The sequence below is a fragment of the Eretmochelys imbricata genome, chromosome 1 (assembly GCF_965152235.1).
Source record: "Eretmochelys imbricata isolate rEreImb1 chromosome 1, rEreImb1.hap1, whole genome shotgun sequence".
Lineage (NCBI taxonomy): Eukaryota > Metazoa > Chordata > Testudines > Cheloniidae > Eretmochelys > Eretmochelys imbricata.
In genome coordinates this window covers 102,400,314-102,413,305 of record NC_135572.1, presented here as the reverse complement: position 1 = coordinate 102,413,305, position 12,992 = coordinate 102,400,314, and the positions used below count along the sequence as shown (strand labels likewise).

The 12,992-nt window shown below is 39.1% G+C and overlaps 1 protein-coding gene across 2 annotated transcripts in view; it reads left to right on the top strand.

Moving 5' to 3' along the window:
• Window positions 1–12,992, top strand: part of NALCN (sodium leak channel, non-selective) — a 330,584-nt gene that overhangs the window by 103,923 nt on the left and 213,669 nt on the right. Inside the window, exons 7-9 of one of the 2 annotated variants that reach the window (XM_077807052.1) lie at window positions 2,942–3,084; window positions 3,204–3,308; window positions 5,815–5,901. In XM_077807052.1, coding sequence (XP_077663178.1) covers window positions 2,942–3,084; window positions 3,204–3,308; window positions 5,815–5,901 — 335 coding nt within the window. The remainder of the gene's footprint in view (window positions 1–2,941; window positions 3,085–3,203; window positions 3,309–5,814; window positions 5,902–12,992) is intronic. The other variant, XM_077807053.1, reaches the window with a different exon arrangement.

The window sequence follows — 12,992 nt, the reverse complement described above, 5'->3', positions numbered from 1 at the left end:
GGTCAGCGCTTACATTTGCAGCCCTTCCCTCCACCCTAGGATGCATACTCCCTTGACAGGGTCCTTTCCAAAGCAATCTTAATACTTTATTTACCCTTTCATAGGTGACCAGATTTGCAAAATGAAAAACCCAGGACATGCAGACACTATATGTTTCAGGTCACTACATGTCCACAGGATTTGCAATGAGATGTAGTTTTCAGAATAGGACTCTATTGCCCCAAATGGAGAAAACAGCAGTGTTCTCCAGCACACTTCACCGAGTTAATTCTGTATTCTAGTACCTCTCTTGCCAATTCTTCCCTAACAGCAATACAGTAGTTGGGGTTTGGAAAGGGTGACAGGGCAGTCACCCTTCTCTTCTTTCCCTCAGCCTCCCATTAGCTAGCTGATTGGTGAGGGGGTTTTGAAGAGTAAAAGTTTGATTTGCTTGTTTCAGAGGCAAGGAAACATTGACTTATCCATTCATTCAGGGGGGGGGTGATCTTCTTGTAGTTTCAACCACATCGAAAGATTTGCTCCCCAGAAACTCATCCAGTTTTGCCCTTACATTCTTGGGCAGTCCATATTTCCTTCTGGTTCCAACATAGCTCACTACAAGACATCGAAAGAATCTATGACCTACTCAGAATCTTTACAAGGACTTTACTACCAAAAGATAATAAATTAAAAATAGACTCTTCAGTGAGAATATCCCTGCTTTGTGGGAGTAGTCACCATCATGACTTTGCCAGTGTACAGGAATAAAAATGGTACATGGTTGATAACATTTCTAAGGTTGTGAGATTAAATTATTTCTGTATGGCTGTAACCTTTCCCAAAGCCTTTATAAGGTATATAGGGAGAGAATACAATAAGTAGTTCAATAAATGAGGATAAAGAAAACCAGTGTAATGATGTCCACCCTGGAAATCAAAATCATCCTATGGTAAAATTGTTTGAGATTAGAATTAGACAGCATGCACAGTCCCTATTAGCTCACTCTCTGGTGTTATAGGTGTGCACAAGGTGCATGATCGCCACCTGGTGGCTACTACTAAATTAAAGAAATTAGTGATCAACAAACTGGAAAATGAGTGTTTTACAGGCAGCAATACACAGTTTGTTGTGTTTTTAATGGCAGCCAATGTATTTTCATTTGTCTGATTTTCCCCTAAAACTAATATATCTTGGGGTTTTTCACCACATAATGGAATGGAATTTTCTTCTAGTACAATAAAAGAGAATTTCTCACAACCCTGATCATTATAACTGGGTGATCTCTATGTCCAGACCCAGAAAATGCCAGCCTCCAAAATCAGATACATGCATAAAGAAAGTCTAATTTTTCAAGGACTGGCTGACATCCATTAGGCATTTGAATGCCACAGGCTAGGGGTTCTCAAACTTCATTGCACCGCGACTCCTTTCTGACAATAAAAATAAGTACAGGACCGCAGGAGTGGGGACCTAAGCTTGAGACTGCTCGAGTCCCACCATCCCAGGTGGGTAGAGGATGGGGGGGTCAAAGCTGAAGCTCAAGGGCTTCAGACCCAGGCGGGGTGCCTGTAACCTGAGCCTCGTCACCCAGGGCTGAAGCCCTCGGGCTTTGGCTTTGGCCGGGGCGGTGGGGCTTGGGCTTGGCCCCGGCAAATCTAACACCAGCACTGGCGACCCCATGAAAACGGGTCGCGACCCACTCTGTGTAAGTATAAGACAAAGGACAACAGCTGTATGCAATAAATAGACCAAGGAAGTCATAAGATAAAAATGATACAAAACTGGTCAGTATGAAAGGCAATGGTCATAGTTTTGTTTTCAGATAACCATCTTTATGATTGAGCCATTATCAGCAGGATAAATACAAACCAATATAATGAAATAAAATTTAAAAAGAATAACCCAAGGCCTTGATCCTGTAGTCCCTTCTCATGTGGAATGAAGGGTTGCAGGACTGTGCCCCTTTATTGGAGCAATGTTTTATAATAACATAAACTGGGCATTTGGTACCAAATTCAGCAAGCTTCTTAAGCAGATACATAAATAGGACTCCTTTTTTCATTTTTAAAATTTCTTTCTTTCTTTCTTTTCTTTTTCTTCACCCATGAAATCGCCATTCCATTGAAATGGTATCAGAAAGGTTGCCAGTAGCTACATAAGAGAGTGGGTGCTCTCCTCTTTAGATTTTAACGTTTGGTTGTCGGATGACAAGCACAAGAGTCAGTTTGCAAAAATTGGCTCCAGACTTGAGGATGCTCTTGGCTCCTAAAGTTTGTCGTGCCTTAAAACTGGAAAAATATAACTTTTAGCAATACATTTTTAAATCAAATAGGTTTCCATACACATAGAAACTTACAACTTTCCATCCACCCCCTACTCTCCAAAGACTGAATAACTTTAATTTTAAAATGCTTTTGAAAAGTATTTCCTAAAAGCAATAAGACACTTAAATTAGTGTGGCTGTAACAGATAGGTGCACTTTTGCAGTGTTCAAATGCATTTGGGTAAATACTTGAGTATGATTACCTTTACCAGCTTAACCACATACCTTGCTGTATATTGTTGATTACCTAATTTATATTTGCTTTATTAATGCAAATAAATTCAAACTCATTTCTCCTGCTGGTCAACAATCCTGATAGTTTAATTCAACTTTTCTCACAGATAATACTGAGATTACTTACAGTGGGCTGAGTTCTGCCTTTGGAGTCATTTGTACATTTCCCATTAAAGTGATCCAGAGGGCTGTGTGTATGTATCCAAGAAGTGGATGTGGAACACTGTAATGTAAAAACAATTTAGATCCAATCATAAGAAGAAACAACATTCAAGTGTGCAGGAAGAGCTACTTCTTTTGGGGGACCTTTACCATTTACAAAAAGGAAATGGATGAAAGATGATTGCTTGCAGATCTTGAAAATGTTTATTTTTTATTTAAAATATTTTCATTTTTCATCAACAGGCACCAGCATATTTACTGTTTATGAAGCTGCTTCTCAAGAAGGCTGGGTATTCCTTATGTATAGAGCAATTGACAGTTTTCCCCGATGGCGTTCATACTTCTATTTCATCACCTTAATTTTCTTTCTTGCCTGGCTCGTTAAGGTACTGAACAATTTGTTCTTTTAAACCTGCCTGGAATATAAATCATGTTTGACTGAATTTCTGCTCTTTTCCACCTGCTGAGCTTCCTGGTAAGCCTTTGCTTTTAATTTTTCTTGTAGAACGTGTTCATTGCTGTCATCATTGAAACATTTGCTGAAATAAGAGTGCAATTCCAGCAGATGTGGGGGTCCAGGAGCAGTACCACCTCAACAGCTACTACCCAGGTAGAGTGCTGATGTTCTAGCTCTGAATACTGAGATATTGTTTGGATACCTCTGTTTTTAATTTATTGCAAAGTAGTAACCCAGAAATCCCTGCTAGCTGTTGCCTAGTTTCAGTACATTCTATATGATAGAGTGTATCATTCAAATAGGGTATCTTAAAAATGTAATAGAAAAATATAATAGAACATAATCAAGCCATTGTTCGTGGGCACATCTTGTTATATACTGTACACACTGCCCATTTGTTCATCATAATTAGAGATCGAATGATTCCTTTTTATTTTTTGTTTCCATATAATATTTGGGTTTTGGAATATGGGCTCTTCCCGCCGCAGCTCTGTGGCTGGAGGAGCTTGTTCTCTCCGCCGCAGCCCAGAGCTGGAGGAGTTCTGTGCCCCTCACTGATTATTGGTGGGGGGTGCCCCTGCTTGCCCCCTCTTGTGCACGCTCTGTCCAGACTTAAAATGTCTGCTGCATCATCACAGAGGCTATTTTAAGTATCTAGCATGTGGGAATGGCCATGCTTCTTCAGAACAGTTGTCTACCTAGTGCAGTATCTTGTGTCTGGTTGTGGCCAGTACTAGCTGCCTGAGAGGAACATGGAAAAAACCCTACAGAAGGCAGATATGGGAAACTTCCCCGTAAGGAAAAATTCTTCCTATCCCCCGATATTTGGATGTTAGTTTGTGCCCTAAAGAATAAGAGTGTAAATCTCTTCCAAAATTATTTTGTTTAATATTTTCTATTATAATTCTGGAAATTTGTGTTATCCATATGAATGTCCAGTCCTTTAGTGAATCCTGCTCGTTTCTTGGGCTCCATGATATCATGTAGCATTGAGTTCTGCAGTCTAAGTATAGCTTGTGTCAGAACATTTTTCTTTTTATCAGTTTAAAATTTGCTCCTTCACATTACTCCTAACAGGAAATACTTTTTCACACAATCCACACTTTGCCTATGAAACTCATTGGCATAAGGTTATTGTTGAGACCACGATCTTAGCTGAAACCTGTCCTAGGCCAAGTGTAATTCTGCGTGAAGATGATTCCACCAAACATAGCACATCAGTGTACAAATCAGATCTGGGTTTACTACCTGTCACGTCCCTAGTTTTAATGCCGCAGCCTCTGTGAATTAACTAGGGTCTGTGACAGACAGGTCTCTATGGGGAAACTCCAGAAGCAGCCACATTTGGGGAAAATAGAAACACTAAGGATAACGTCATCACACCAGAGGAATGTGATCACGTTAGATATGAAAACCATCATATCACAGAATAAAAATAATTTGTGGACTGTAGACCGGTTAATGGCTATCTTGTTCCAAAAAGTGAGGTTACCTGAAACACTGACATAATGGGAATCTAGTTTAACAGACTATAAAAAAATGCTTCTACTGTTTCTGTATTGGTCAGAATTCTCTAAAGGAGCCTTTCCAATACAAAGTGACATATAAAAATGGACCATATTTCTTGTGTTGGGCATGAAGTGACCTTGACAAAATTTTCGTCTGTACTTTCGCTGTATGATTTACTTCATTTGCCCACTTGACAAATCAATTAACTTGTGCAGAAAATTAGTCTACTACTGATCAAAGAAAAGTTGGCTCTCAGGTGTTTATGGGCTGCTGAAGAAAGTGGTATAAAGGGAGTTCTCTCAGATGATGAGTAAAAAATTAGTGTAGCTCATTGTCTTCACAGGAACATGTGCACATTTTCTGTTAATGGCTTTCAGGACACATTTCTTATGCCAATCAACCTACATCTTTTTATGACCTATTATTAAAAGCCATTTTATATGCATGTTCTGTTTTCTAAAGGCTGGGGTGAATTCCTGGCCCACTGAAGTCAATGAGAGTTTTGCCAGTGATTTCAGTGAAGCCAGGATTTCACTCCACATTTTTAATTATACCCCTGTATTGTCAGAGTAACTGCATTGAACTGCTATGGATTTACTGTGGATGCAGTGTAAAAAAGATCAGATTCTGACCCTTGGTGTAAAGTACTTTTGTCAGTAAAAGGGCATGGTGTGATTTATTATTGTTCCCTTGGTGTAAATCTCAGGGAGTTCTGCAAAAGGCCACCATGAAACTTGCTTTTAACAAGAATGTAAGATGGCTGGGTTTCTTCTAAATATGCTGAATAGATGAGGAGCTTTGTTCTGAGAGATTCTACAAAACAAATAGTGCTGAACAGATCCACTCTGAACTAGTTAGTATAATTAGTGCTAATATATTAGGACCAATTATTAGGTAGATGTAATGCGGTTTTTCATATTATCTGAATAAAATTCTGCATGCAAAAAGTTATTGTTCTGGCAGAATTGTTATTAAAATAGGAAAATGGTGAGATCTATCTTGCATATTCTGTAACAATAAGAACCATTTCCCTCTTTCTTTAAGAGCGCAGAGATCAGAATGTGAGCAGATCCTAAATAATACATATCACAAGTTTCACTTGTATTTATCATTATGTAAAATGCTTCTGACAAGTATTTTCCTCTTCAAGATGTTTCATGAAGATGCTGCTGGAGGCTGGCAGCTAGTGGCTGTTGATATGAATAAACCCCAGGGTAGAGCTCCAGCATGTCTACAGGTACGGTACCTTTTTAAAATAAATCAATCGGTGTAAACAGTAGTGTGTGAATGTTGGCTTAGAGTGGCTGTTGGTAGAAATTACAGCTGCAATAATATTAATCATGAATTGCCTTACATTTATTGATAACTTACCAAGTCATACTGCATGTACTCATGAAACATAAGATCAGCAAAGAAAGTAGTATGGACTTCATCCCAAATTATAAGGCATTTTATAATGTTTGTCTAGAAAAGTACATTCTTTATAAAGGGACTGTCCGATGTTGTCATTTTAAAAAAAGGTTTTTAAAATATCATTTTATTACCTTAAATAATTTAAATAATCCTTTTTTACCTCCACATCCTTCCCTACAAATCAATCCCACCCACGGGTTAGGTGTATAATATGCCCAGTTATTGATCCCAAAATACAATAGTGTGCATTAAAAAGTGGGCCAAATAACATGCTCAACACAAAAATACTTCAGTCCCATTTTCAACTTAAAAATGTGACTAATAGGGGGAGGCAGTAGACCTACATTCAAACTAATACAATGTTTTAAATGTTTAATTTTGATATTTTTAGTTTTACATAATGAATTAATGAAAATCCATCTTACTCAACCCTTACGTAAATCCAAAACTAGGATAAAGAATGTTTTATAAATCAAATTTTCCATTCACAAAACAATGTAGAGCTCCACAAAGTTTTATTTATAACTTTCAGTCTTGCATGATAAGGAATGACACTTGTCAGTGAGCCTGCCTTACTTCAGAACACAACACCAAAAACACTACAGCAATCAGAATAATATGATCTGTGCCTTCCAGGCTATGGTTCTGATAATGTTCAGTTTAGCATGTGAGCTACAGTATGTGTACAAGCTGGCAGGACGTGAACTGATGCATGTCTCCTGGCAAATGCCTTTTACCATGAGTTCAGGAAAGTTGCACATTATTAAAGTTGAACAAGCTTGTCACGCTATTGTGTGATATGTCTGTTACTCATGGCATATCTCTTAATTGTTCCAACAAAAGAATGTAAATTCTTGAGGTGTGGCAGTATCTAGCCTACCGAAGCATCATCTGCACTGTGTTCTTATAGATTCATAGATACCAAATCCAGAAGGGACCATTGTAATAATCTAGACTGACCTCTTGTATAACTCAAGACATAGAACTTCCCCCAAATAATTCCAATGGAGAATCCACCATGACCCTTGGTAAATTGTTCCAGTGGTTAATTTCTCTCAGTGTTAAAAGTTCTAAACTTTTGTCCGGTCTGAATTTGTCTAGCTTCAGCTTCCAGCCATTGGATTGTTATAACTTTCTCTGATAGATTGAAGAGCTCTTTGTTAAATATTTGTTCCCTGTGTAGATACTTATATAGACTGTAATCAAGTCACCCCTTAACATTCTCTTTGTTAAGCTAAATAGATTGAGCTCTCGGAGTGTCTCACTATAAGGCATGTTTTCTAATCTTTTAATCATTCTCATGGCTCTTCTCTGAACCCTTTCCAATTTATCAACATAATTTTTTAATTATGGGCATCAGAACTGGACACAGTATTCCAGCAGCAATCACAGCAATGCCAAATACAGAGGTAAAGTAACCTCTCTCCTCCTGCTCAAGATTCCCCTGCTTATGCATCCCATGATCCCATTAACTCTTCTGGCCACAGCATTACACTGAGAGCTCATGTTTAGCTGATTATCTACCACAACCCCCAAATCTGTTTTAGAGTGACTGCTTCCCAGGATAGAATGCTCCATAATGTAAGTATGCCCTATGTTCTTTGTCCATAGATGTATACATTTACATTTAGCCATCGTAAAATGAATATTGTTAGTTTGTGTCCAGTTTACCAAATCACTCTGAATCACACCTTTCCTCTTCATTATTTACCACTCCCCCAATTTTTGCATCATCTGCAAACTATGTCAGTGATGATTTCATGTTTTCTTACATGCCATTTATACAAATGTTAAATAGCTAAGGGCCAAGAACCAAACCCTGCAGGACCCCATTGGAAACACATGCTCTCGATGACAATTCCCCGTTTACAGTTACATTTGGAGAACTATCAGTTAGCCAGGGAGACCTATCATTTCTCAAGTGCTAATCGCAAGTGGTGGTGAAAATGTTGCCAAACTGATGGTGAAAGCACCATTGAATGGAAGTTCAAGATAGCATCTGACTTGCTTGTTTCATCTTTGTCTAAATTACTGTGGTGTGGCATATTGTTTTTTTTCAAGAGTCATAAAAGCACATGGTACATTGTGTTCTATTAAGTTGAAACCTCATGCTTTAGCTGATACTGTGGCCTTTTTACTTTTGCAATTCAGATAGTAGTTTTCTTTTGACAGATTGATACGACTCCATCCTATCAACATCCAGCTGATTCTCAATTATATATTACCTTGCAGGAGGTCAAGGACAAGCAAAAAAAAACAATGCACAAAATTGTCATTTATAGTGTAGTACTGTCCAAATTGGGTCAAGTTGCCTTCCAAACACAGAGGAAAACACAATGCGTGCCCTTAAAAACATGCATTCTAAATGTCTGATAAATTCATAAAAAGAAAAGGAGGACTTGTGGCACCTTAGAGACTAACAAATTTATTTGAGCATAAGCTTTCGTGAGCTACAGTTCACTTCATTGGATGCATTCAGTGGAAAATACAGTGGGGAGATTTATATACACAGAGAACATGAAACAATGGGTGTTACCATACACACTGTAACCAGAGTGATCAGTTAAGGTGAGCTATTACCAGCAGGAGAGCGGGGCGGGGGGAACCTTTTGTAGTGATAATCAAGATGGGCCATTTCCAGCAGTTGACAAGAACGTCTGAGGAACAGTGGGGGAATAAACATGGGGAAATAGTTTTACTTTGTGTAATGACCCATCCACTCCCAGTCTTTATTCAAGCCTAAATTAATTGTATCCAGTTTGCAAATTAATTCCAATTCAGCAGTCTCTCCTTGGAGTCTGTTTTTGAAGATTTTTGTTGAAGAATTGCCACTTTTAGGTCTGTAATTGAGTGACCAAAGAGATTGAAGTGTTCTCCAACTTGTTTTTGAATGTTATAATTCTTGAGGTTTGATTTGTGTCCATTTATTCTTTTACGTAGAGACTGTCCAGTTTGACCAGTGTACATGGCAGAGGGGCATTGCTGGCACATGATGGCATATATCACATTGGTAGATGTGCAGGTGAACGAGCCTCTAATGGTGTGGCTAATGTGATTAGGCCCTATGATGGTGTCTCCTGAATAGATATGTGGACACAGTTGGCAGCGGGCTTTGTTGCAAGGATAGGTTCCTGGATTAGTGGTTCTGTTGTGTGCTGTGTGGCTGCTGGTGAGTATTTGCTTCAGGTTGGGGGGCTGTCTGTAAGCAAGGACTGGCCTGTCTCCCAAGATCTGTGAGAGTGATGGGTCATCCTTCAGGATAGGTTGTAGATCCTTGATGATGAGTTGGAGAGGTTTTAGTTGGGGCTGAAGATGATGGCTAGTGGCGTTCCGTTATTTTCTTTGTTGGGCCTGTCCTGTAGTAGGTGACTTCTGAGTACTTTTCTGGCTCTGTCAATCTGTTTCTTCACTTCAGCAGGTGGGTATTATAGTTGTAAAAATGCTTGATAGAGATCTTGTAGGTGTTTGCTCTGTCTGAGGAGTTGGAGCAAATGTCGTTGTATTATAGAGCTTGGCTCTAGACAATGGATCATGTGGTGTGGTCAGGGTGAAAGCTGGAGGCATGGAGGTAGGCATAGCGGTCAGTAGGTTTCCGGTATAGGGTGGTATTTATGTGACCATCGCTTATTAGCACCATAGTGTCCAGGAAGTGGATCTCTTGTGTGGACTGGTCCAGGCTGAGGTTGATGATGGGATGGAAATTGTTGAAATCATGGTGGAATTCCTCAAGAGCTTCTTTTCTATTGGTCCAGATGATGAAGATGTCATCAGTATAGCGCAAGTAGAGTAGGGGCATTAGAGGATGAGAGCCGAGGAAGCGTTGTTCTAAGTCAGCCATAAAAATGTTGGCATACTGTGGGGCCATGCGGGTACCCATGGCAGTGCCGCTGATTTGAAGGTATACATTGTCCCCAAATGTGAAATAGTTATGGGTGAGGACAAAGTCACAAAGTTCAGCCACCAAGTTTGCCATGACGTTATCGGGGATACTGTTCCTGACGGCTTGTAGTCCATCTTTGTGTGGAATGTTGGTGTAGAGGGCTACATCCATAGTGGCTAGGATGGTGTTTTCAGGAAGATCACCGAGGGACTGTAGTTTCCTCAGGAAGTCAGTGGTGTCTCGAAGATAGCTGGGAGTGCTGGTAGCACACCCTCCCCCCCCCCCCCCGCTGTTCCTCAGACTTTCTTGTCAACTTCTGGAAATGACCCACCTTGATTATCACTACAAAAGGTTTTCCCCCCCTGCTCTCCTGCTGGTAATAGCTCACCTTAACTGATCACTCTGGTTACAGTGTGTATGGTAACACCCATTGTTTCATGTTCTCTGTGTATATAAATCTCCCCACTGTATTTTCCACTGAATGCATCTGATGAAGTGAGCCATAGCTCACGAAAGCTTATGCTCAAATAAATTTGTTAGTCTCTAAGGTGCCACAAGTCCTCCTTTTCTTTTTGCGGATACAGACTAACACGGCTGCTACTCTGAAACCTGATAATTTCATGCATATGTATTTACTTTCTGATGCAGTACTTTATGCAATTGCACCATTGCTTAAATAAAAATATAATAGATTTTAAATAGGTCACGCATCTAAAGGTTGCCGCAACTTTTCCAATATATTCAATGCATTCACTGAGTCTGGAGTTCTTAATGAGAGATGTGTTTGTTGTTTATTTGGTTTTGTTAGGGGTTTTTTCCATGTTTCTTAAGAGACATATAAAATGATGTGTATATAAAACACCCATGAAAGGATTAATAATCTTTCAGGGACTGATAGGTAAGTGTCCATCCCTTAGGATATTTTCAGCCAATGAGGATTCTTCTGAATATATAATATTTCTATCTTGACATTTATTGGCTAAGTGTGTTGTCACTCAGTATACAGATAGGGGTAGAATTCTTGGGAAAGGTTAGTGAAGATTTTTTTAATAATTTGAATAAAATTTCTTAATAAAGATTTTGTTAGGTTTTCTTAATTCTTCTCTGGGCTCTTTAAATATTATTACTGTAAACACAAAGAATATGGTACTCTTTCAACAGTTAAGACTGTGTTTTGATGAAATTCCATTTATTCATTCACTGATATATTTACATTCTGACAGTTTTTGTATTCAAGCAGCAAATAGTTTACAGACTAGAGAATCAAGAATTTAGGATTTATCTCCTCAACAAATTGCACTTTGTCTCAGAGAGGAGGAAATGGTCCAAGGGATGGGGTGCTAGACTGGGCCTCAGGAGACCTGGGTTCAATTCCTCAATCAGCCATAAATTTCCTGTAGATTCTGGATAAATCAGGTAATCTGTAAAATGGGGAAATTCTTCCCAACGTCACGTAGGTCCCATGAGAATACAATCTATTAATAACCATGAGGCGGTCAGGTATTAGGGGTTGTCAAGGTTCCTCCCCACTCTGAACTCTAGGGTACAGATGTGGGGACCTGCATGAAAAACCTCCTAAGCTTATCTTTACCAGCTTAGGTCAAAACTTCCCCAAGGTACAAAATATTCCACCCGTTGTCCTTGGACTGGCCGCTACCACCACCAAACTAATACTGGTTACTGGGGAAGAGCTGTTTGGACGCGTCCTTCCCCCCAAAATACTTCACAAAACCTTGCACCCCACTTCCTGGACAAGGTTTGGTAAAAAGCCTCACCAATTTGCCTAGGTGACTACAGACCCAGACCCTTGGATCTTAAGAACAATGAACAATCCTCCCAACACTTGCACCCCCCCTTTCCTGGGAAATGTTGGATACAAAGCCTCACCAATTTGCATAGGTGACCACAGACCCAAACCCTTGGATGTGAGAACAATGAAAAAGCATTCAGTTTTTTACAAGAAGACTTTTAATAAAAAATAGAAGTAAATAGAAATAAAGAAATCCCCCCTGTAAAATCAGGATGGTAGATATCTTACAGGGTAATTAGATTCAAAAACATAGAGAACCCCTCTAGGCAAAACCTTAAGTTACAAAAAAGATACACAGACAGAAATAGTTATTCTATTCAGCACAATTTTTTTCTCAGCCATTTAAAGAAATCATAATCTAACACATACCTAGCTAGATTACTTACTAAAAGTTCTAAGACTCCATTCCCGGTCTATCCCCAGCAAAGACCCAGCATACAGACAGACACAGACCCTTTGTTTCTCTCCCTCCTCCCAGCTTTTGAAAGTATCTTGTCTCCTCATTGGTCATTTTGGTCAGGTGCCAGCGAGGTTACCTTTAGCTTCTTAACCCTTTACAGGTGAGAGGAGCTTTCCCCTGGCCAGGAGGGATTTCAAAGGGGTTTACCCTTCCCTTTATATTTATGACAGGGGTAGAGATCACATAAATAGCCAAATAACTGTCTCTAAATAGAGGAACATAGGGAAGATAAAGAAAGTTCTTGGCCCACTGAGTTACTTAGTGAAAGGACAGAAGTGTGTAAGAATAAAGCACTAGAGGTAGGCTAAGGATTCTGTGTTTTTGGTGGAGCTTTTAATCTCAGAAACTCCCTACTCAATTTTCTCAAGATTTTCAGAATGGATAGAAATTGCCAATGAGACATAATCCCCCATAATTACTAGCATTTGGGGTTTTGCTTTTGACTTGCAAATAACCCTAAAATAACCCTCTAAAATGACACCATTGTTGCAACATTAACTATAGTCAGGCTTCACTTCTATATAATAACTTTTTATTGCATTTTTCTTTTCATTGTCCCAAAAGATAACCTGTGGTCCCTAGTTACTTATTTTCATTGTTTCCTATGAATGGCATTGATTACAAACACTGATTTTTTTTTTGTCCCAGAAAAATAATTGTTATGAGTTCCATTTCAACATGAATCATTTATCATAAATGCATGCTGAGGAACCCACTTTCCCAAATTATTTTGCTGTTGTTGTTGATACTGTTTTAATAGATGTA